General features: G+C 54.7%; 1 protein-coding gene across 1 annotated transcript; it reads right to left on the reverse strand.

The window, feature by feature from the left end:
* Positions 1 to 1,796: 1,796 nt before the first annotated feature.
* Positions 1,797 to 23,290, reverse strand: ITPRIP (inositol 1,4,5-trisphosphate receptor interacting protein; the record flags this gene model as incomplete). The annotated part of the gene is made up of 2 exons (XM_079697705.1): positions 23,125 to 23,290; positions 1,797 to 3,480 (listed from the first exon to the last, which is right to left on the reverse strand). Exon 2 carries the CDS (start codon positions 3,465 to 3,467, stop codon positions 1,797 to 1,799), a length of 1,671 nt encoding a protein of 556 aa, XP_079553831.1. The 5' UTR covers positions 3,468 to 3,480; positions 23,125 to 23,290.
* Positions 23,291 to 23,999: the final 709 nt, after the last annotated feature.

The raw sequence follows: 23,999 nt of genomic DNA on the forward strand, positions 1-23,999 counted from the left end.
GGAAATGGGGCTTTGGGGTTACTGTTGGAGACCATGTGGGCCTGGGGAGGGGCAGACCCAGGTGCTGCTCAGTCTAACGCCAGCTCACATGGAAGGAAGCTTCCTACAGCTTCCTATGGGCTTCGATGCCCCATAACAGCTGAGCCTCCTACTGTGAACTAACCCTGTCAGGCAAACTGTCCATCTTCTAGAACACTCCGAGGCTAGGTGAGAGCACTCCTGGGGTAGAGACAGGATCCTTTCTTCAGTTCATGGTGAGCCCGACACCCCTGAGGAATTGGGTACGTGTCTGGGAGGCATGGCCAGTTTCAACCATGGAAGGAGAGTGCTGGGGAAGGAGCACTCATTCTTGCTTCCCCTTGGCCCCCTGCAAAGGTTACTGAGGCAATGCCAAGACAGGAGCTCCCAAAGGGCAAGTGAAGCCATAACTGGAGGAGGGAGTGGCTCCCCAGTCCCTCTGAACCAGGCCTGGAGACTGAGGCCAGCTCTGAGCACCGGCTCTGGTGCTTGCCCAGGGACTGCAGCCCAGCAGTGCCAAGGTGGCCTCTCTGAGGTCTGAGGGCTGTGCTTGTAGTCTGTCCTTACGTGTCCCAGTCAGCCAAGCCTCTGTCAGGTTCTTAGGGTGTTGGTCATCTGTGTGGCCAGGAAGGCCCATCCAGAAGGGAGGGTTCTGTGCAGTGAGGGAGCCCCACTGGAATGAACAGCCAAGGGGATTTGGGGGCCTGCATGTGGAGCTGGGTTTCCACAGCAATCTTGTTTCCAGGCACGCCCTGCTCTAGGACTGGAACCCTGAGGAAAACTCAGGGCTACAGCATCCCTCACCTCAGCTCTACGACCTTCTCTGAACTGGGCATCAGCGGCCAGACTGCAAACCAGACCCCAGGTACCAGGCTCTGCCCTTTGCCCCAGTGACCCTGTGCTCCTCTTTCTCTCTCATCGTCTATCTTCAGTGCCCCCCACCTCCCAACATACTGGTGGCCAGAGAGACCAGTTGTGGAGAGAATAACGAGGGGGAGGGGCCCACATACCATGCTTGTACCCAGCGTGGTATGTGGCACCCACAGGGTTCAGGACATAGCATCCTGGGAGAAGGGGCAGAGAAAAGGGGGCGCACCCTGAGTGAGAGGTGTAGCTGAAACAACGGCCAGCTTAAACTTCTGTCTGCCACCAAGTGCCCACTTCTGTGTAACAGAGACATTAGCCACCTGGGGCCTTGAATCTCTCTAGGTCTTTTCTCTAAATAGTATAAAAATGGCAGCCACAGTGGGGACTCCTACTGTGCAGGCTGTGGATGGAACACTGCAAATTCCCACACTGGTGCCCATTGCTTGGTTGCAGATGCCTGGGGTCAAGGGTTACTGTAAATCGGGGTGCAAGGTCTTAACACGGGTCCCTGTTAGCATTCCTGTAGATCTTTTGTTGATATTCAAGTAAAGACTGGACCTGGGATGTAAAAAGAATCACACCCAAATCGATGTTTGCATTGTCTGTAACTCAGCGTCCATAGAGTTCTGTCATCATCTTGGCCATTGGTGGTGATCCAAAAGTAAGCTGCAAAGGATCAGTCCCCAAACCCAGACAACAGCTTCACCAGCAAGCCCCAACGGCATGAAAGCAAACCAGCTTTGGCTTGGAATTCTGTTTCCTCTGTGCTATAGGGTCTGGCTCCCCCGGGGAGGCTGAGCCACGGCGCCCTACAAATCCTGTCATTTTTCCCAGGACAGGGCCTGCACATGCCCCCAGGAGTGTGGACATGTAGGATGCCTTGTGTCCTGGCCCTCTGGGTCGTGGATGCCCTACAAGATGACAGCTTTTGAGGGCAGGCTGCCATGGTCTGAGGGAATATGGAGGGAATACTCGCTAATGAGCGCTGGGGCATTCTTGAGCATCTCATAGAAGGAGTCCACTGTCTTCCGGTAGAGACTTCGCTGCAGGACAAAGGGCCGGAAGAGGTTGAGAGGCTCAGCCCTGCGTACGGCCTCAGGGAGCCCCATGGCCTCGGGCACCTTGCAATTGCCGATGAAAAAGTGATGGAGCTTCTTCTCCAGCAGGCTCTTCTCCAGGAAGCAGAGCAGCTCGTGCAGACGAGCATCGAGCTGCTCAGCCTTCCAGGCGGCTGGCCGCTGGGCGAGCAGGAGGTGCAGCAGGGCGGTCTTCAGGTGGTAGTTGCTGAGCCTGCTGGGGCCGGTCAGGCGGCTCTGTTTGGAGAGCAGGAAGGAGGCAATCTGCAAGCAGCTGAGGTGGCAGGCGCCCTCGGGCAGCGCCTTCGAGGTCATCCTAAGGAAGTGGCGCTCATAGACAGCGAAGGACAGGAGCCAATCTGTGCTGGATGGCGGGGTCGCCCCACAGGGCTCCCTGGTAAGATGGGAGACCAAGTATAGGTCGGAGTCATCATACTGGATCACAGGAATCAGGTTGAAGGGCATGAACTTCCCCGAGCGGAACCTGATCTTGAGGGACCCCGGGGTGTCCAGCTGGCCAAAGGCCAGGTCGAACTCGTACTTGTGGTTGATGCGGTGCCAGGCTCTGGTGAGGGCCGTCTGGAACCACTTCAGGACTCGCATCGTGTCCAGGTACGGGGAGTCTCCGACGCACAGCGGGTCTTCCGCCTCACTGCCTGGCCGCACCACATTGTTTTTGCCGTGGAGGAGACACAGCATGTCTTCCCCGAGTTTGGTCTTGCCGCAGATACAGCCCAGCGTGTCCTCGTCAGCCCGGACCACCTTGATCTGGCTGTAGCCCTGGCGGTCCAAGGGCACAGAGCGGCTGGAGCACCAGAGCTCTGGGTGGAAGCGGTAGGGCTCCGGCGGCATGAAGGGCACAAAGAGGTCGCACAGCAGCGGCTTGTTCACCTGCCAGTTCTCATACATGCTGTCCACGCCGATGAAGTCCTCCACCTCCATGTCCGCGTCCCGGCTGCACAGGCTCCTCAGGGCTTCCAGCAAATCATCCACGAAGCCTTCCACAAACTCCCGGGTGCGGGAGGCGTCGGCCGGGGCCCCCCGGATGCAGCGTTCATAAAAGTGGTCAAGTGTGGCTTTGTTGGGCAGGGTGAGACCCCGGAGGGGGGCGCCCTCCAGGCCGGGCAGCTCGTCCTCGTCGGCGCCCAGGCACTCGAGCGAGGGCGCGTCCTGGTGGTCCTGCCGCCACACCTCGATCACCAGGAAGAGGATCATGCAGAGGGTGCTCCACAGGTCCCAGGCGGCGCGGCTCTCATTCTGCTGCTCGGCCTCCTCCGCTATGCGCTCCAGCGCCTCCTTCTCGGCCTCCTTCTCGGCCGCCAGCCGCGCCACCTCCTCCTCCAGGCGCAGCCGCTCCAGCTGCAGCTTCTCCTGGTGCGCCTGCATCTGGCGGATGATCTCCTCCTCGTTCTCGGGGACCGTGGCGTTCTCTCGCGGGAACAGCAGCGGGTGGTTGATGATGGCCGTCACCACCACCAGGCACACCCGGAAGAGCCCCAGCGCCATGGCTGCAGCTTTCCTGGGAACAGGGAGAGAAAGGCCGACGACGGTCACACCGGGCTCCCCTCGGTGCCGCTTCTTCCCTCGTGGTTCCCTCCCACCGACCTCCGCCCCGCCGAGCTGGTGGACGCCTTACGGTTCTTCCCCGTCCCCACGCCCAGCCTAGTCTCGGGAACAAGAACCCCGAAGTCCCACAGCAGCGATCCTGGCTACACAACCACAGTGGTGGACCTGTTTCGGTCTGCCCAGACAGCCCTCTTTCTGGCAGAAGCACCCCACTTTTCCTGGGAACCAAACCTTTTCTACTCCCAGTCCTTGTGGTCTGGGTGGGGATGAACCCACCCCCTGCTCAAGGGGTGAGCATGTAACCCAGGCCCAAGGCAAGGCTACTTCATGCTCCTCCTTACCAGCCACAGTGGCTGTTTCAGGGTGAGCTTATGACCCTATGCTGGCCACTGGGAGATAGAGGTAGGATTTGCTGGGACCAGTGGGGAGAAAGACTCACCCTGTTGCCTAGGGTTGCTGAGGGAACAGGAGTACACCTGCTGGTGGCTCTCTGGCTGCCTCAAAGAGGGGATGAGAAAGATGCCAACATGGAGGAAAGCATACGCCCTGGACCCAGCTGTGCCTGAAGCCATTACCTCTGGACTTTGTAGTCATATAAATCAATACATTCTCTCTCTCTTTTTTTTTTTTTTGGTGGCACCACGTGGCTCGTGGGATCTCGGTTCCCCGACCAGGGATTGAACCTGAGCCGTGGCAGTGAAAGCCCACCAGGCCACCAGAGAACTCCCGATACATTCCCTTTTTATTTAAGTCAGCTTGAGTTGTTTTCCAACACTTGAAATCAAAACAGTCCTGTATAAGACATCCCCTCCCCCCCCCAGTGAATGCCTTCTAGTGAATGCTTGTTTCCTCAGTACAGTATAGCCTAGTGGTTAAGAACAGGAGGGTTGGGTTCCAAAGCCAGCCCTGTCACTCACTGGGTAGCTGTGTGACCTTGGGCATGTTAACTCACCCCTCTGAGCCCCAGTTTCCTTACTGTACAAAAGGAAAGCCAGAGCACCCAGAGGGCCATCGTACTGATGGATGTGTTGATCCATGCAAACTGCCTACACAGCACAGTGAATGGTGCACAGCATACGTTCATTGAACAGTAACTGAAGCAGTCTTGAGCCCTTATCTTTCCCCACTGTAAACCTCTCCTTCTGATCTGGAAGGCTCCACCTCAAATTCAGACATTGATCTCCTGGCTACTCCTGGGTCTTTCCCCAGAACAGTCTAGGAGACAACCAGAGTGGCTGAATCATTGGCTTTCCTCTCACGAGTCATCTGAACTTTAAATCTGACTTCTTAATTGTGAAAGGAGACACACCATTCCTCCAGGATAAATGGATTTTTAGCTCTCAGGGGAATTTTGGGGAAGGACTAACCTCTTACAACACAGTACTTGCTATTCAGACTGCAGCTGCAGCATCTTCTGGGAGTTGGTTAGAAGTGCAGAATCCCGGGGCTTCCCTGGTGGCACGGTGGTTAAGAATCCGCCTGCCAGTGCAGGGGACACGGGTTCAAGCCCTGGTCCGGGAAGATTCCACATACCACGGAGCAACTAAGCCCGTGCGCCACAACTACTGAGCCTGCGCTCTACGGTCTGTATGCCACAACTACTGAGCCCACATGCCACAACTACTTAAGCCCGTGTGCCTAGAGCCCGTGCTCCGCAACAAGAGAAGCCACCGCAATGAGAAGCCCGCGCACCGCAACGAAGAGTAGCCCCTGCTCGCCACAACTAGAGAAAGCCAGTGCGCAGCAACAAAGACCCAACACAGCCAAAATAGATAGATAAATAAATAAAATAATTTAAAAAAAAAAGAAGTGCAGAATCTCTGCCCCACCCCAGACCTATTGAACCAGAATCTGCATTTTAATACCATCCACATTAAAGTCTGAGAAGCAGACTCACATGGTCTTATATTATACCCTCTTCTCCCTGGCTGGAATCTTGGGAATTAACAATTGGCCTTTTCCACATTTGCCCCACTTGCTTCCTGCCGGGGACCTCAGCTAGGAGAGCAAATGGCCAAAGGAGGTCATTGTTGGAGAACCAAGAGCCCCCCCCCCCACAATATATGCCAATACACCCCACTCCCTGACCTTGAATTCGCACCCTGAAAGCCACCTGTTCTGGTTCTTACCCTAATGGTGCCAAGAGGCAGGTATCTGTCATTAGGTAAGAACACCTCTGTGGGTTCTACCCAGCAGTGCCAGGATGTATTGGTTTGGCCAGAAAGTTTGTTCAGGTTTTTCCAATGTTACGGAAAAACCCGAACAAACTCTCTGGACAACCCAATAGATGGCCTGAGTTGCCACACTTGGGCAAAGCCTGCTGCTCAGATGTGATTCCACCCTGTCAGTGGGAAACAAAAGGCTTGGCAGGGAGGAGGGAGGTCCAGCAGCAGCAGAGTTCAGTGTGCAGACACATTCAGGCCTCAGAGGTGAACTCTGAAGCACTTATGTAATTTTACTTGAGGAGGAAATGGAGGACAGGAGAAAGTGGAGGAAGTCTCAGAGTGGAAGGGAGGTGGGGTGAGGAAAAAGAATGGGGGCAGCCAGCCAGCTTCTCTTCCCCAAGACAAGAAGCAGCTTGCTGGATAATTTCAGAAACAGGTCAGCCCCGGATTCTACGTTAGAGAAATATTAGTGGAAAGTTTGGCCAGGGTGGTCCAAGATAAAACCATAAGGCCGGCTGATAAACGTGGATCAGAGTTTTAGGATAAAGGTGTGGAGTACTAATAGTAGAATACTAGGTAGCAGCCAGTTAGGAGATAATTTGGGGGTTTTGAGGCCCTTCCGGGCCTCTGTACTATAGGCAGCCACATTTGGGCACAGCGGGCCCTGACAAGTCACAGCAAAAGTCTTTGGCAGCACCTGATTCCAGAGGTCAGTTTCCACGCCAACTCAGGGTAGGATGCTACCAGCTGGGGAGGGGTGCCATCACCAAGTCCTGTGACTAGGAAGTCCTCCTCCTCTCTACCCAACAGCTTCTACAGGGCTACCTGTATATGTCCTCATGTCTGCTGGAAGATGATGGGCTGTACTGAGGCAGGCAAGGTTCAAAACTCCTAACCAACTGGAGCAATTGACACAGCGCATGAGGGGCTAAGAGGACGGACTCTGGAGGAGACGGACCGACTTAGCACCCAGCATGTGTACCTACTGGATATGTGACCTTGGACAAATCATTCAACGTCTCAGAACCTCAATCTCGTCATCTGTAAAATGGGAATAACTATACCTGCTGTTGTAAAGGAGATAATGCATAGAAAGCACTCAGGAAAATGCTTGCCCCTGAGCAAGTTTTCTTATAAAAGGGTAGCTGTGATGGGATGGGAATAGCAGATGAACTTGCCTGCAGGGGTTTGCGATGCAGTGGGCCACAGAGATGCCCCTACATGGGACTCGGGCAGGAAGCAGGCAGCCACAGGAACACTGGCAACAGCAGGGTAACCAAGAAGACTCAACAGGAGCACAAGGGAAACAGGAAGGAGCCCAGGCTGTAGAAGCAGACAGGCCCAGGTTTGAACCGTGACCGCTCCTTGCTGAGGGGTCTTGGGTGAGTCACTTGGCTTCCCTGGGGCTCCACTGCTGTACCTGTGAGATGGCGCTAACAGCAGGTCCTCCTTCATAGGAAGGGGCGGTTAAGCGAGACCCTCCATCTCAGGTGCTGAGCACAGGGCCCGGCATAGGATCAGCACCTTCCAATACCAGCTCCTTCCCCCTTGGCCTCCATGGGCCTCTTTTCTCACCCGTCAAGCACACCAGCCCTGCCCAACTCCCATGGGCCTGGAAGAACACATGCTCAAAAGTGCTCTGAAAGCACAAAACGTTCCCCTGGGACTGCTGTTCCTTGGCACGCCACTGCTTCCGCCCTGACCCCAAGCAAATGGGGAGAAGCCTTCGGAGCCTTGGGTCCTCCTGGAGGTGGAGTTCTCTCTGACTCACTCCCAGCTTAAACCGCCTCCACCCTCCCATGGATGGGATGGGATCCCAGCTGTCATTTTGCTCCTGGTACCCTCTGTGCAGGCTGGCTCTGCCTGTGGCACCTAAGTGATGGTGAACAGGGCGGTGGCTGCTCAGTGCCCATGACGTGGGGCTGGGTTAGAAGCCTCCACTACTTCCCCTCCCCAAACCAAGTCACAAGAACACTGCCCTAGGGGCTGTGGGGATCAGAAGAATGAGGGGAGAGAATCTGGATGTTTGGACTTTTGGGGACCACAGGGACAGGACAGTAGCTGAGAGCCTCTCACAAAACCGTGGATATATGTATGCACGCATACACATGCATGCGCGTGCACACACATACACACACACACACACACACACACACACACACTACTCACCAAAGGGCCCCTTTCCCCCAATTTCAAGTATGTCTACCTCTGCCTTGGCCCAAAGCTCTCACCTCTACAAGGCTGCCCCATACATGCAGTCTGAGACATCCAGTTGGGTTTGGCTTTGAAAATAAACCTGGGCCACTTGGAGGGTTTTTGTTGGTCTGCTTGCCCGGAAGCAGGCAGGAAACCTGCTGAGTTCCTCTCCACCCCTGCCCCGGCCCACAGAGCGTAGTGGCCCATGCAAGTCACGGCTAAACTTAGCCTGGCAAAGGGCCAGGGTCATGGGGGCAGCAGGGGCTGGGGCAAAGGGCTGCAGGTGGTGGGCCCAGACCAATGGGTTACTCAGGCCCTTACTCTGAGCTTGGCCGGAAGCCCCAGACCCTGGGGGAGAAATCCAAGATGGCCCCCACTTCCGTGGGTCCCTCATTCCCACGGCCCCAAGACCCCTATAGCACACCCACCACAGCTTAATCCAATAAATGCCACTGAGAGCTGGCTAACAGTGGGACTTCTCTGGCGGTCCAGTGGTTAAGACCCTGTGCTCTCAATGCAGAGGGCACAGGTTCCATCCCTGGTCAGGGAACTAAAATCCCACACGCCACACAGCGTAGCTGGGAAAAAAAAAAAAAAAAAAAAAAAGAGTTGGCTAATAGTGATACACTAACATTTATCAAGCCCTCACTAGGATGTGCTGGGCACTGCACACAGCGGGCCCTGTAAACTTCTAGGTGGTGGGTGTCACTCCTGTTTCACAGGTGGGTTAACCATAACCCAGGAGAAGTAATATTCTAGCCCCACAACTAGAAAAGGCAAAGCTGGGCTGAGGAAGCCTGCTCTGACTGCCTCCGCCAAAGCTCAAGTTCTTTCCACTGTGTTATGTCTACAGAGCACCTACAGTGTGCAAGGAACATGCTGGGTGCCCCAGGGCCCACAAAGATGAGCGTGCCATGATCCTCTGTAGTAGAAACACCACAATCCACGTGGGAGGCAGACGGCCACCACGTACCCTCACAGGACGGAATGAGCAATAGGCTACAACATCGCAGAGAGTTTCACTGCCGTTCTTTTGGGGGCCCCTCCTTGTCTGTAGACCTTCCCTGTGCCCATCTGCTTGGCTCCACATCCACCATGCCCCTTGCTTCCAGACAATTCTTACAACAAACTGAGACCAGCAGGAGCCTGTGTCCAGCCCCACAACGTGTTCATCAACACCCCTCTGCCCTGTCACCCACCAGCCCCCTCCCAGGGTTGGCTGACCGTGGCCTCAGCAGCGGGGGCGCCCTTCCCAGCAGCCCGGCAGACCCCCTGGGACAGTGGTTCTCCAAATGTGGTCACGGTTCAGCATCACCAATATCACCTGGGAACTTGTTAGATGAGCAAATTTTCAGGTGCTGTCCCAGACCTGCTGATCAGAAATTCCAGGGGTGGGGCCAGCACCTCCATGTGGTTCTAATGCCCACTCCAGCTTGCGAAACACCCCTTCCCAAACCAGGCAGACCTCCAGGGAGGAGGGGGTGGAGCTCCAGTGACACTGCAGCCCAGACCCCGGAGCTCGGAGCTCGCCAAGGGTTTGCCCCACGCCCAGCCTGTCAGATGCAATTAGCTCTGCTGATTACCACAGCAAAAGTAGCTCAGGCCCTGGCGTCATCTTCAGGGCCGAAAGGAGAGCTGATGTGTCCTTATGAAATGGAATAAGGAGGTGGGCTGATGGCAGCGGAGGGCACTTGTAGCCCAGGACCCGTTGGGTGACTTGAGTCCCTTTCCCATTGCTTAGGTTCTGGGCCTCCTGAGAAAGAAGGGGCTAAGGGAGACCCCTCCTGTGTGCTTGGCTTTGTGCTGGAGTTTCACAGTCCTGGCTAATGACATACATGTTGTTTGGGGGAAATAAATCCACAAATTTAAGAAAGTCAGAGTTTAGAGTGGTACTAATCTAAGCCCCGTTTTACCGAGGCGTAACGAGGAGACACACTTGACTGAGAGATGGGCGAAGGTGGAAGTGGTCCAGGTAGGCTGGACATCATCACCCTGTGGACCCTCACAGCCAGGAGAGGTTAAGTGAAAGGTGATGATGTTTTCATTAACAGCTGATAGGAAGCTAATTACTCTGCGTGTGTTTTGTCATTTAATTTTCAGAACACCGGTTAGGTAGTTGCAACACCCCTACCTTGTGAAGAGACTGATGGTCAGGGAGGTGCGCTGGGTGGCCTCTAAGATTCCCTGGACTGCAGTTTGTGACGGAGTCCGCCCCCCTTTCTGTTCCACCTCCATCCCTCAGGGGCTGATGGGAAACTGAGTGAGCCCTGCCACCTCCCTGGCATCACTGCCAGTGGTGACCACCAAAATCATTAGGTTGACTGTCCCCCAAGTCTCCCAGGCCTTGGAGACACAGGACTGTAAGAAAAGAGAGATTGAGGGGACTTCCTGGCAGTTCAGGGGTTAAGACTCCGTGCTTCCAACGCAGGGGGTGTGGTTTCGATTCCGGGTTGGGGAACTAAGATCCCACATGCCACACAGACCAAAAAAAAAAAAAAAAAAAGAAAGAAAGAAAGAAAAGGAAAAAGAAAAGAGAGGTTGAATGCAGAGCACAGAGTTTGACCCTGAGTCTTGGTTTGGAGTGTGGGCCCCAGGAGCAGTTCGTCTGAGCCCTGGTGAGGCGCCCCTCCCGTGGTCCCGCCTGTCTCATCCCCGATTCCACGCTTCTCTCTGGCAGAGCCCAGGCCGCGTGCTGGTGTCTGACCAGCTTTCCTGCTGTTCAACAGCACCCGCCGTTCAGGCCCAGCTCAGGGACCCCTCCTCCAGGGGACCTGCCCTTCTCCAAACTCCTGCGGGTCAGGCCGCCTTCCTGCTCTTTACTGCGTTGGTTTACCCATGGGTCCCTGCCTTCCCACCCACGGTGCCAGCAAGGGCCCCCTCCAGGCACCAGGCATGAGGCTGGACACCTGCAGGCGCCCAGTGTGTCAGTGGGAGTTGGCTTATCCCATACTTGGGAGGAGATGGCCGGCTGTGCGAGTGATAGGTCTCCACACACTCCTTCCTCATCCACCCCCTCAGGGCCAGGGGACAGACAGACTCAGCACAGACGGTTCCAGAAGGGCAGCTCTGCAGCCACTGTCTGCCACCTTTACAGGATGGGGCTTCCCTGCGGGAGAGGAGAAAGGCCCAGCAGGGGCAAGGCCAGGGAGCCACTCTCTTCATCTGCATCCCACACAGTGATGGGGGAGGCAGTTTGCGGGGGGAAGGGAGGGGGGCTGAGCAGCACTGAGGGTGGGAGGGGGCGCTGGCAGGCCTCAGGCGTGGGCAGAGAGGGAGGGGCGGGCAAGGAGAGGAAGTGAGGAAGGAGGAAGGAAGAGGACCGACAAAAATTAATTGAGCAAGTGGGTAGAAAGGGTGCGGTTCTGGGCCCCCAGGGCCGCCTCTTCTCAGTGCCTTTGCGGTGACCTCCTCCGTCACCTCCACCCCTCCCACTGGGCAGGACCTCTGTCTTGGCCTCCAGCCTGTGTCACCTTCCTGGGACCTGCCACCCTCAGGGCCACTGGGCTCCTTCCCTTATCTCCTTTCCCCTTCCTGGGGGCAGGAGTGGCGGTGGGAGACGTGCCTGGAGTAGGGGCGTGGAGAGGGGACACTTGCCCACCACAGATGAGCTTGGCTGCAGATGCCAGACAACTGGGCCAAACAGCCCCTTCTCTAGGGGGAGCTACCGTACTGCGGTTCTATGCACCCCAAATGGCATAATCTTTTTTGTTTCCCCCAAGAGAAGCCAGAAATCTGGATTTTATCAAAATCCCAAGTTTACAATGTCTTCTACTCTTTCAAAAATTCTTTAAAACCCATGTGAGCCAAATAAAATATGTCAGAGGGCCACCCAGAGTCTGCTGCCTCCTCTCCCTGCCCACTGCTGCCCCCCACTCCCCACCAAGCATCCCTCAAGGCGGCCCGTGACCCCGAGGCTCACCTCACTGTTCCCCCTCATACCACCACCTGCTAGCACCTCTGCATCCAGGATCCCCAAAATACCCCCCTGGCTCGACTTTTCACCCCAAGTCCAGGGCTGACTCTATCCCAGTGTCTCCCCATCGGCCCTAGCAGCCACCCTCAGAATAATCCTAACCAGGCTGTGCTAGGGGCTTATACGTGCCTTCCCCACAGCCTCTCTGGGGACTAGAAGGAAAGAGAGAGACCGTGTGGCCTAATGCGTGTGCACTAAGCAGCCGTCAGATTACAGACCAAGGCCTGTGGTCCCCAGGACCGAGAGCTGAACCCCCGCCAGCCCTCCCTAACCTGGGGAAACCCCAAGGGTCAAGACTGGGCCCTGATGGAGGTTGGGGAGCAGGGCCGAATGAGGGGGGGAGCAGAGGCCCCGCCCCCATGCCAGAGAGGTGGACCTACTGATGGGCCCGTGGGAGAGTGCACGCTGCGAGGAGAGCGGCCTTTCCACTGACACGAGCTCTGCTGTCGCCGCACGTGGCCACGCTGGCCAGACTCACAGAGGATGCCCAGTCACACCCGCCAAAGTGTGAAGTTTCCTCGAGGCCCACTCTCGGAAGAGGGAGGCGTTCCCAAAAAAGTCACCAGGATGCCAAACCCATCCTCTGGACTGGGGTCATGCAGCCAGCCAGCCCAGGTGCAGGAAGGACAGTGGGCTGGACTCCAGCCACGTGGGTGGGAGAGCCCACATCCTTCCTGTTTCCGCTCCTCTATCATAGCCCATGCATGTCCCTTGGTGGGCAAGGGATGGAAAAGGCAGGGAAGCCATCAATCTCCCAGGAAGGACAGGGCATCCTTCCTCCAAGCCATGCTGCCTGACTTCCCCACAGCAGAGGCCCTGACCCACAGGGAGTCATGGAAAATCACAGCATCTTAGGACAGACAGACAGACTGCGGCCTGGGGTCTCAGAGGCTAAGGGATGACAAGGAGGCCTGCAGGTCACAGAGATAAGGAAAGGCTCCCCTGGCAGCCCTGAGTCAGGGCCCACACCTCCCCCCCGGCTCATCCATATTCCCCAGGGCTCCTCCGGCAGTCACTGCAGTGGGTCGAATGGCAGCCCTCAAAAAGACAAGTCCATGTGCTCATACCTGGACCCTGTGAATAGGACTTCATTTGGAAGAAGAATCTTGACGGATGTAGTTAAATGAAGGCTCTTGAGATGAGACAGGTCTGGATTACCCTAAATTCAGTGACAAGTGTCCTTATAAACAGACAGAAAAGGAGAAAACAGACAAAGAGGAGAAGGTGATGGAAGACAGAGGCAGAGGTTGGGAGTGATACTCCACAGCCCAGGAAGGTCTGGAGCCACAGGAAGCTGGGAGAGGCAAGAGAGGATTCTTCCTTAGAGCAATTGGAGGGAGTGTGGTCCTTCGAGGACCCTGATTTCAGACGTTTGACCTCCCGAGCTGTGAGATAATAGATTCCTGTTGTTTTAAGCCACCGCATTTGTGGTCTTTGGTTATGGCAGCCCCAGGAAGCCAATGCAGTCTCAAAGCACAATGCACTCCCCTCCCCTCCCAGTTTGGCCACACTGACATTCCCATTTCTGCTGGGCACCTCCAACCTCCCCAGCTGCCGCAGCCATCGCTGTGCACCAAAGCCTGGGGCTTCCACACCAATGGGACTCTCCCTTCCGGCCCGGCGTGGTCCTTTGGAATCAGCTCCTCTAAGCTCTCCCTAATTCCCAGACACCTCAGGTAGCCCTGGCCCTGAAGGTCTTCCTGCCCCACTTCAGGGAGTTCTTGTGTCCATGAGACACAGGTCTGAGCTTTAGCTCAGTCTGATGTTCAGGGCCTGGTCTCAACCAGCCTCAGAGGAACTCTCAGGTCGCTTCCCTCCTGCCCGGGGGGGCTTCAGATTATCTACTGTCCTCTGAACACCTCCTAGACTTACTTTCCCACCATTCCCTGCAATGTCCACGCCTAACCCTACCCAATGGTCCTCACAGCCAGCCCATTTCAGAAACCGCTTCCAAGATTCTTCCAGATCCCTCCCTCCCCCAACTTCTGAGACAAATCCTTCTTTCTTGAAAGGGATAGAAGAACGAGGGGAGGGAGATGGCTTATTTATTAAGCCCCTCCGAGGGCAGGCTGGTGTCTGGTGCCTTGTGTAGATGGTGTCTCCATAGATGCGCCCCTAGCAGGGACCCAGCAAACACTTGCTCCTCAAGCCTTTATTCTTAGCTCATTTCACCGGCGCAGCAGCCCCATTTCCCAGGCAGGAGCCCAAGGCGATGAGAGGTTGAGCAATGGCTCAAGGTCACACATGTAGGAAGAGAGCAGAGGAGAGGCGGACACCATGCCAGGCCCAAGGCTCCAGACCCTGCTGTCTCCCCGGTGGACCCCAGGCTACTCTTTCATCACAGCGAGCTGCTCGCCTGAGATCTGGTCTCATCCCACCGCCTTCCTTGCTTGGGCTCCTCTTGGGTCAAGGTGGGCCTGTTTCCCTTGACACTCTGCAGAGCGCCTGGCAGACACCAAATGCAGGGCTGCCTGCTTAGTGTGCTAAGGACAGGGCGGGCGACCTTGGGGACCCACCAGCTCACACACTGCACATGGGAGACACCCGCTTTCTAAAGACGGCCTCTATAAACGCCTCCATTCTTAGGAAGGATGCACTTCCTACAGCAAGCGTGCACCCAAGGGCCTCCCCTGACCCCCAGTTCCCTCATCAGCTTTCTAGACCTGAAATCACAGGGTGCGTTTTAACAATACAAGCGCAGTGCTAACCATTTCCCACAGCGAAGAAGCCCTCATGACTGTCAGACGTTGGCTTGGCTTGAACTAGTGTTTCTCTTCAGTTCCCCTCTGCCCACGGGCCCCATGTCACTCACAAGAGCGGCTGCCCAGAGGGAAGAGGAACACCCACCTCAGGGCAGCCAGGCCAGGGCTCCCAAACTTGTCCGCTGTCTCGCCCTTCACCCTGCGTTTTCTACACCCCAGGCCTCCAAGCACAGCAGCAAATACTCAGGACAAACCCCACTTTTGCCACGGGGCAGGGAGTGCAGTCTGCAGCAGGGGGCGGGGGAAGCCGGCTCCGGACGCAAACACACGGGCTTAGGGGAGGGGACTTAGGGGGTGGAGCAGGAAGCCGAGAGTAAATACGAAGGACAACAAAGGGAAGACAGGGCCCTCGCTCGGCCACCCGCTCCCCCGTCTCAGAGCTCAGCTGGGGATGGATGGGATCAAATAGCCTGTCTGTGCCCGGCAGCCCCCTTCCCTGTGAGCCCTGGATGGGAACAAAGAGAGCCCAGCTCAGGAAAACACCCTGGCCTCTCCGGCATGGGTGTGGGGGGATGGGCCCCGGGGGCTTTTCTGTGGCCACAGAACAGCCAGGTCCCCCCGCCTCCTTCCCTCCCCACCCACCCAGCGCCTCTTACTCACGTGCTGCCTTAGAGGGATGCTGGCCCCTACACGGTGAAGTCCCAGGCTGCGTTCCCACCCTGGTCCCTGAGGCTTGGGTGTATCTGACACAATGCCTGGGCCCCAGCTGGGCCGGGAGAGGGGGAGAGAGATGGGGAAGGAGGGGAGTGCTCTGGGCCTCCTGCACACACACGCGCACACGCGCACACACACACACGCACACACACACACACGAGTCATGCTCCGTGACTGCAAAGATCTAAAGACCCCTTTCATCTTAATAAAGGGGAACAGCAAGAGACACAAAGGCAAGTGGGAGGCCAACACAGCTGTAAAAAACTTGAGAGTTGTGTTTGGCCTCTTGGCTGTGCTCTCTGCTGCAGGGACCTGCGCTGAAAACAGAGCAGGCAGCCTGCCTGTCCTCCCTCACCAGAGCTGCATCGGTCGTCAGAGCAAACCAGTTCTCCTCCACCAGGGGAAGCTGGGGGCCTAGGCTGTAAGGCCAGGCACTATTAGAAAAATGACCCCAGAATCATCTAGGAACACAGTCACCCTCCCTGTGAATTACACAAAACAACGACCTACAACCACATGGTTTTGCAGCCACAGGGACGGAGTGTTGATGAGGTTGTGAGGATGCCCATGCTCTGTCCCGGCTTCTGCTCCAGGCTGCACATGGCACACAGTCGTTGTCCCAGAACCAACACACAGGTCAGGCTGGTGTAGGGCGCAAGCAGCCACTGATACTGCTGAGTTCACCTGGACATATTATACTCCCATCCCAAGGCCGCCCAGAAAGAAACAGCTCAAAGCTCTTCAGCTCAGAAGAGCTTAACACTTTGTAGAGGCTTAGTAGCAAAGGGGCCAAACTCTGGAATCAGAGGCCCGGCTTTGAATCCTGGTTCTCCCACTTGCTGTGACAATAGCACCTACTTCACGGCATGGCAGTCACATGGTCGTGCTCTGTAAAGGACACCGTTACTGGCATTGGTATTGGTGACAAGGCCAGGTCTCCGTTTTGACTTATTAAATCCTGCCGAGTGCATCTTAGGGACTCCTCTGGGCAGAGGGGGGTGGCCTGTATCTCTGCAGCAACTCCAGAAGCCTGGGGACAGGGTGAAGTTGTCTCCTCTACCTCCCCGTTTTCTTCTAAAGGCCCCCAGGGGACGCCACAGGGGGAGAGCAGGAAGTTTGGCACCTGGGAAGTTCACAGCTCCCTGCTGCCCATCTGACAGCGACACTGAAAGCTCCTCCACTGCACATAGAAGGAGAAACCAGTGTTGGTCTCTGATGCCTGGCATTAAAGGTGCAGGCGCTCCATGGATGCTTGCTTGCTTGCTGAATGAATGAATGAATGAAGTCAGGACTGGGAAAAGAACCTCACTGCCTTTACTCCCAGGAGCAGGAATTTGAGATGGGAATGGAGTAAGGCATCCTGGATGAAGTAACTTCTAAGTTTTTTTTTCTGGGAGGCACCCTGCCGTTAGAAAAGCAAAGCAAAGCACTAACAGTGGTAAGCAACTCAGGAAATGTAAGCAAAAACCAAGACACACCCCTGGAGACAGACCACAGCCACTTTAGGTCTGGACAGCCTTCAGCTAATTGTAGGCTGACTGATTCACCACCAGCGCTGACCACGATAATGACCCACAAATGAACTCTGACACAAATTATCTGACCCCCAGCTGCGTCTCTCCTTGACACCCACATCCTCGCTTGAGAACCTTCTAGAAATGGACGATAAATGGAGGATGACAGGGTTTGATGCAAATCAGGTAAGAGTAGAAGCAGAGGACCAACCCTTGGTAGAGTGACGAGCAACTCGCCCTTTCTGGAGAATGCCAGACGTGCCGCATGGCCCTGACACCCAGGGGAGGCTTTAGTAAATAGCAACCAATGCACTACATTTACTGAGATGTAAACATTGTGCAAAATGCTTTACATGGCTATATCATCCTCACAATAAACCTCTGAAGGAGTCACTATCCTCATAAGGAGACTGAGGCACAGAGAGGGGAGGCCATCCATTCCACATCACAGAGCCAGGATTTGAACCCAGGACTGCCCACCTTTCAAGCCTCCAATCTTCCCATGACACCATGTTGCTCAGTGCCCCTTGAAACATCAGTCATGCACCTGTGGCCTTTCCTTCCCTGCACTGTTAGGGAAAAGCAGGTGACAATTTACGTGAAACATGGGCACGAAGCAGGGAGTCAGACTTAATGAACCTATGATGTTCCTTCCACCCAGAGATTCTGGGAGTGTGGCCTGGGATATTGGAGATGGCTTTTCCTCGGGAAGCCTCCTCTGCCGTGGATTAGGAAAAAGGAGTGAGGTCTCTTCTAACCCTGGGTGGTGGGTTTGGGGGTGAGGCATCAGGAGGAAGAGGCATGGATGCATGGGGGCCTCCAGGGCAGCACACGGGGGTGGGACCCAGGCATCCCCACTCTCTTCCCCTCCAGCCCAGGCATGCCTGCCTCCTCAGTGACTCTGAAACAAAGTCTCAGCAAACAAAGGACCTTTTCATGAACTCCAGGCAGGTCCCCTGACTGCTACTAAGAAGGCTATTGAAACAGGCTCCCAGGAGAACAGTTTGTTATGAGCACGTGGCTTTGCACCAACCAGCAGGGCCAAAATGACGACAACGCCCTCCCTTTGGTTTGATGCAGGTTGGTAGGAGACTCTCCTGCATCTGCTGCAGGAAAATAACCTGGAGGGAGAAAGTCCGGGAGAGCTTCAAGCGGAGCCCCTCCTGCTGGGCAGCAGAGCGCCCCACTGTGTTATTCACCTGGAAGTGAGCCAGTTAAACGTTGTGGGCTTTGAATTTTTTTCTTGGGACTTCCCTCAGAGGATCTCAAAGTGCTCTGAATATGACCTGGTACTGGCCATTACTGTCCCCATTAAACAGACAGGGAAACTGAGCCCTGTCTGTCAATATCACAGAGCAGGAGGGGACCTGGGGTTGGTGGTCTGCCTGTTGTCTTCTCACCTTTGACACTCAGACTTTGTGGGATTCTGTCCTTAGGCAGGACACTGTGAACATGCTGTCCTCTCTAACACCACTCACCAAATCTCTGGTACATCTCAAACACCCTCAAATTCCTGCATAAACTGCTGGGGAGGAAGGGATTCCACAGGTCTCATTTAGCCCACCTAGAATTCCACAGGGAAAGCCAGAGCTGGGTGAGAGGTGAACTCTGAGACTTTGCTTCTATTTCCAGCTGGTACCTACTCCTGGGGCAGTGGATTCCGGACATTCCTCCTCTGTGCGCCTTTGATCCGCATTTGATCCGAAAGCTCTGTGAGGCTACAGGAGCCCCAGCACGGGCCCTGGCACATCGTAGGTGCACAATAAGTACATACTCGCTCCATCAATGAATGAAGGTTCTCTCTTAAGTCAGCCCCCACAGGAAGGACACGAGCAGCCTTGTTTCTCACCTTCCTTTGCGGGAGGGGGCATCGGTGAAGGAGGGAAAGCCACTTTTCTGATCTCCCCATCACTGCTCTGGCCTGCTCTTGCCCTACGCCCTTCACGGATTGATTCAGGCTGTAGAAGGGAGACCCAGAGCCATGGAAGCCACCAGAAGCCCCTCAGGGGTCATGCTTTTTGCCCCAGTTGCAGTTCAGAGGACTAAACAAGACAGCATGCTGACAGCTATGCTCTGCTCTCTCGGGGCAAATCCAAGGCCCGAAGACCCTCCGCCAACTGGCTCATAGCCCGGACCTGTGGCCTGCAGCCCCGCCCTCTTCCCCTGGGCCATCCTCTAAGAAACACACCTGTGGATGTAATGCCTTCTGAGCTCCTTCCGTTCTCAACGTCAAGTGCCTTACAGTTGGGTGGTTCCTGTTCCCCCACCCCACCGTCTGACTTAAGGTGGAGGTGTTGCCTTGGGCAACAGTGATGGCACCTGTGAGGTACTTCCATTCTGCTGATGTCACGGGGTAGGCCATGTGGATGGAGGGGGATGCACTTTCTACAGGAAAACGTCACAGGTCCCAAACTGCTCAGGAGGATCCTATACACCTCTTGGGCACAACCAAATAATCCTCTTCTTGTCCCAGAAAACGTTCTCACCTTTCTCTCCCCTCTGGATGCCTGTTTAGGCCATGCCTCAAACTTGACTTCCCCTCTCCAAGTGTCAGTCAAAAGGTTGGGACGGGCAGCTTTATCCTCAGCTCTGAATGAACCCCACTCAAGGGCACCAATGATCTCCTTCTCACCACCTGGGATAATCTGGGTCCCTGTGGCCTTGCCCTTTGCCCAGACCTCAGAGGAGGGAGCAGTGGCACTAATGGGGGACGTGAGGGTCCCAATCTGGCAGAGAATGTAGATCCTCCATTGACCTCTACTGTCTTTAAAAGCTCATACTAGGGACTTCCTTGGTGGCACAGTGGTTGGGAATCCGCCTGCCAATGCAGGGGACACGGGTTCGATCCCTGGTCCGGGAAGATCCCACATGCCAGAGCAACTAAGCTCATGGGCCACAGCTACTGAGCCTACATGCCACAACTACTGAAGCCCGTGCACCTACAGCCCGTGCTCCGCAACGAGAGGCCACCACAATGAGAAGCCTGCGCACTGCAATGAAGAGTAGCCCCCGCTCGGCGCAACTAGAGAAAGCCCGTGCGCAGCAATGAAGACCCAACGCAGACAAAAATAAATAAATTTCAAAAATATAAAAATAAATAAAATAAAATATTTTAAAAAAAAAAAAAGCTCATACTAGCCAGATACTGGTCTGCACCAGGCACTGTGCTCAGTGTTTTATAAGCAGGTCCCATGAGGGGTTATCCACATTTTACCCATGACAGAGCTGAGGCTTGGAGTAGTCAACGCACTTGCCCAACTACTGAGAACACCCAACTCCTGAGCAGTGGAGCCAGGACTGAACCCAAGCCTTCCTTACTCCAAAGCCCATGTGAGTCATACCCCCTTGGCTCTGCGGCACCTGGAGGCTGTGGCTTTCTAAAGATGAGCCATGAGGGGGCCTGGACAGAGACCAAGGAGAGCCCTTTAAATCCAAAGAGGCCAGCTGGGCAGGCCAGGTGGCTAAGGCAGCCAAAGCAAGCACTTAGGACTGCTTCACCACGTCCATGCTCACACGGGGGCTGCAGTAAGTGGCCAGCCCCGGGCCTTCCGCTTCCTTGAGCATCTGTGTTGACTAGGGACCATGTTTCTTTGCTCTGCTTCACTTCTTCTTGACCCATCCAGGTCACCTGACCACCCCCTTGATTTGCGTGCAGCATCTACCCCTGTGGCCTGAACCTACAACCCTGAAATTTTATAGTAGTTATTTAACTTATGCAAAAGCAACTCAATGCAGTTGGGAGCTAATGCTTAGAAAGCACTAAATGAAATAAGTAAATAAAATAAAGACTGCTAAATTATCAAAGAGGACAGGGAGAAATCCTACCGGTACACTGCCTTTGAGGGACTGGCCAAGGAGATACACATTGCATACAGGAGTGCTAGTCTACCTGGCAGGTATCTCTCCACTGGTGAGGGAGCCACAGAAGTGAACAGAGCCCATGCTATTGGACCATCACTCCCCCTGCCCTCTCCCTCCCCTGATCTGAATCCAGCTTTGCCAAACAGTAGCTGCCTTCTGATCTTTGGTTTCCCATGTGCCTTGCCCAGGACGCAAGAAGCAGGTATCATTCAGGCTGCACGACAGTCACAAAGTCTCCTTGCAAGTTAATACACTAGCAATTTTATTTGTACACTCATTTCGGGGAGCTCTCTTGAGATGACTCAGCAGCCCAAGTCCAAACTGTTCTGAAAATTGTGGAGATGGGGTTTCTAGAGGGCACTGCTAAGAGCCAGATTCTGGGACAGGTGACATGATTGCAGGTAAACACCACCCTTCTGGGAAATCAGCTAGGCACTAGCCGACCCTTTCCAGGAGACATCGTGACTTTCCCATTAGCTGAGAAGCCTATTTTGTTTAAAATACTGTCTATAGACAGTACGCAGTAAAACCCTCTGTTGCACCTAATTAAGTGCTGAAATGTATAGTGTGAAAAATAAATGACCATATCTATGGAGCTGTGAAATGGAGTTTTGGAAAGTCTTCCTGGACGAGCTTGGGAAGGGCATTTGCACGTGAACAGCACTGGACAGGGATGGGGCCTGTGGGGCTTGGAAGTGTCAGGACAGCGTGTTCAGATACTTCTCCCATCGTCCACTCCCACAGGCGTTCTCTGCCTAGGTCAGGGGACCTGCGTGGTGCCTTTCCTCTGCACCACACCCAGGCAGCACTTACTCATCACCCTCATGCCAGGCCCCAAACTGGATTTGCGACCTCATACTGCCTAGCAATTAAGAAGGAAAGCCATCTGAGGCTTGGGCCAGGCCACTCCATCAGCCCCCGAGGCCAGGCCTGCCTCTTTCTTTCCTTTCTTTTGGCTGCCAGGTGAGTTTTACGTCTTTTTCCATCTGAGCTGAGAGCAGGTACTACTTCCTTTGACAAAGAAAAAGAGCAACCGCCCTTCTCTCTTTTTCATGAGGGCCCCCCAGCCAAACTAGCTTTTTTTTTTTTTTTTTTTTTTTTTGCGGTACGCGGGCCTCTCACTGTTGTGGCCTCTCCCCTTGAAGAGCACAGGCTCCGGACGCGCAGGCTGAGCGGCCATGGCTCATGGGCCCAGCCGCTCCGCGGCATGTGGGATCCTCCCGGACCGGGGCACGAACCCGTGTACCCTGCATCAGCAGGTGGACTCTCTACCACTGCGCCACCAGGGAAGCCCCAAACTAGCTTTTGAAGCTTAACCTGCTTCTTGCTCCGTGAATGCTCAGTGACTGGAACATTCTGAATACTTTATTTCTCTGTGCCTTAGTTTCCTTGACTATACAATGGGGATACCAATACCTATGTCACTGGGCTACTAGGAGATTAAATGAGTTAATACAGACAAAGTGGTTTTGGAAAAAAAAAAAAAAGCCTGGCAAATGTTAAGCCCTCAGTAATTGTTGGTTACCAGGGCTGCTGTGTACAGTTGTATGGGTGGTACACTGCTCAAGAACACCCGGCTGCGGGGTGGTGAGGATGAATCCGGCTCGCATGCTGCTTGCCCAGCTATGTGCCTTGGCTCTGTCCACCCAGATGAGGCCCCTTTTTCTAAATGGCACCAGGGTGCCATCCTCTTGCCAAGAGGAAGCACCTTATTCTAATTCATGCAAAGGATGGAACAGGCTTGCAGCAGCCTTGGAGGTTATTATTATTAGCTCTCGGCACTCTCACGGCTATGTCCCCCTCCACAGCAAGGCGAGATTAGCCCCAGCCACAAGTACGGTTCTGCTCCTTGGGTGCCCAGCACACCTGGAGCACTTGCCCCTCCCTTAGGACGCTCGGGGGGTAAAGCCTTCCCCAGGATCCCCCAGGGGCTGCCCTCCTATTGAGGGGACTCTGCACCCCAAACATGGAGCCACAGTGTCTTGGACTCTGAAGGGACCTTCTCCTTCGTAATTGTTGATGGCCATCTGTCTGCTGACAGTGATGGCAGCGCTTTACCTACTGAGGAGCTCTAGTTGTCGGCAAGTTCCCCCTTACTTCTAAGTAAATAAGATCTGTCTCCTGCTTCTCCCACCCAGTGAGTCTCTGAGGCCAGAAAGAGCAAGTCTCCTCTTCTCAAGTGACAATGTTGGAGATTCCTGAAGGCCAGAGCCAAGTCCCCCTAGGCTTCTCAAACCTGGGGGAAATATTGCCAGTTCATTCCCTTCTCCCTCACAAGGAGCACCTTCCAGACCCTCCATGGCATTCCATCCTCTCTCCTGCGGACAAGTGACAACAGGGCTGTGCACTCCAGACCCCAACCCAGATGTGCACCCTCTCCCTCAGACAGAATTCCCCATCTTCTTTCTCTTTATTGACCCCAGGGGGTCCAAGAAGGAAAAAATACAAAACCAGGTTCCTCCCAGATGATACCTTCTCCAGTGGGCAATTTTGCCAGAGGTCTCTACCAGAAGTTCCTCCCCTTTCTTGCCCTCAGATAAAAAGTTCACCCACACACCCTCATCTTTGTTTCCCTCATGGGCACTGCAGGAGCCAGGAGGCGTTCTTGGTAAGGTGACAACTTCTGGGCTGATGGCATGAGGATAAAAGTTCAGATCCTTGCCACCCGAAAGCTGGCACATGAAACTGCTGCATCTTTGAAAATTACGGAGCTAGAGGATGGCACTTGAACAAAAGACTTTCCAGTGGAGGAGAGTCAGTCTAACCACTTTATGGTTACCCACAGTGGAAAATATGAGGGCAGGATGGCCAAGACCAGCAGCACACAGGGAATGAGCAAACAATGAAAGCCACTTAGGCACGTAGGCTGGAATGAGGATTCAAAAGCACAGCCTATTATGTTATTAATAAGAGGTGAATGGCAGCAATTCTACCTGTCTACCAGGCCGTTTTCCAGGCTGACTTGGACCTGTGACTGCACCCAGCACAGATTTGCTTTACCTGGCAGCCTCTCCGGGGTAGAACTGGTTTGTAAAAGGGAAGGGCCCTGGGTCAAATCCAAAAGAGGAACAAAGAAAAAAAGAACAGGACTCTGAAACCGATTTAGATCCAAAAGGATAGGGTCCAGGATCTGCCAGTGGCTGGTACTCTTCTAGTTTATTTTTGGGGGGGGGGGGATGGGAGGGGTGGTGCTCAAACCAGTCAGAGGAGCAAAAGGCAAAGTGTGGTCCCTGAGAGGTTCGGTAAAATATTTTCCCTTCCTGGGAAGCAGCATTTTTGTTTTTAAAGAGAAAGAGCATTTTGAATGGGAAGCCCAGCCCTGGGGCGTCTGAGTCCCTCCATCCGGC

This window comes from Hyperoodon ampullatus (assembly GCF_949752795.1).
Source record: "Hyperoodon ampullatus genome assembly, chromosome: 1".
In the NCBI taxonomy this organism is placed as follows: Eukaryota; Metazoa; Chordata; class Mammalia; order Artiodactyla; family Ziphiidae; genus Hyperoodon; species Hyperoodon ampullatus.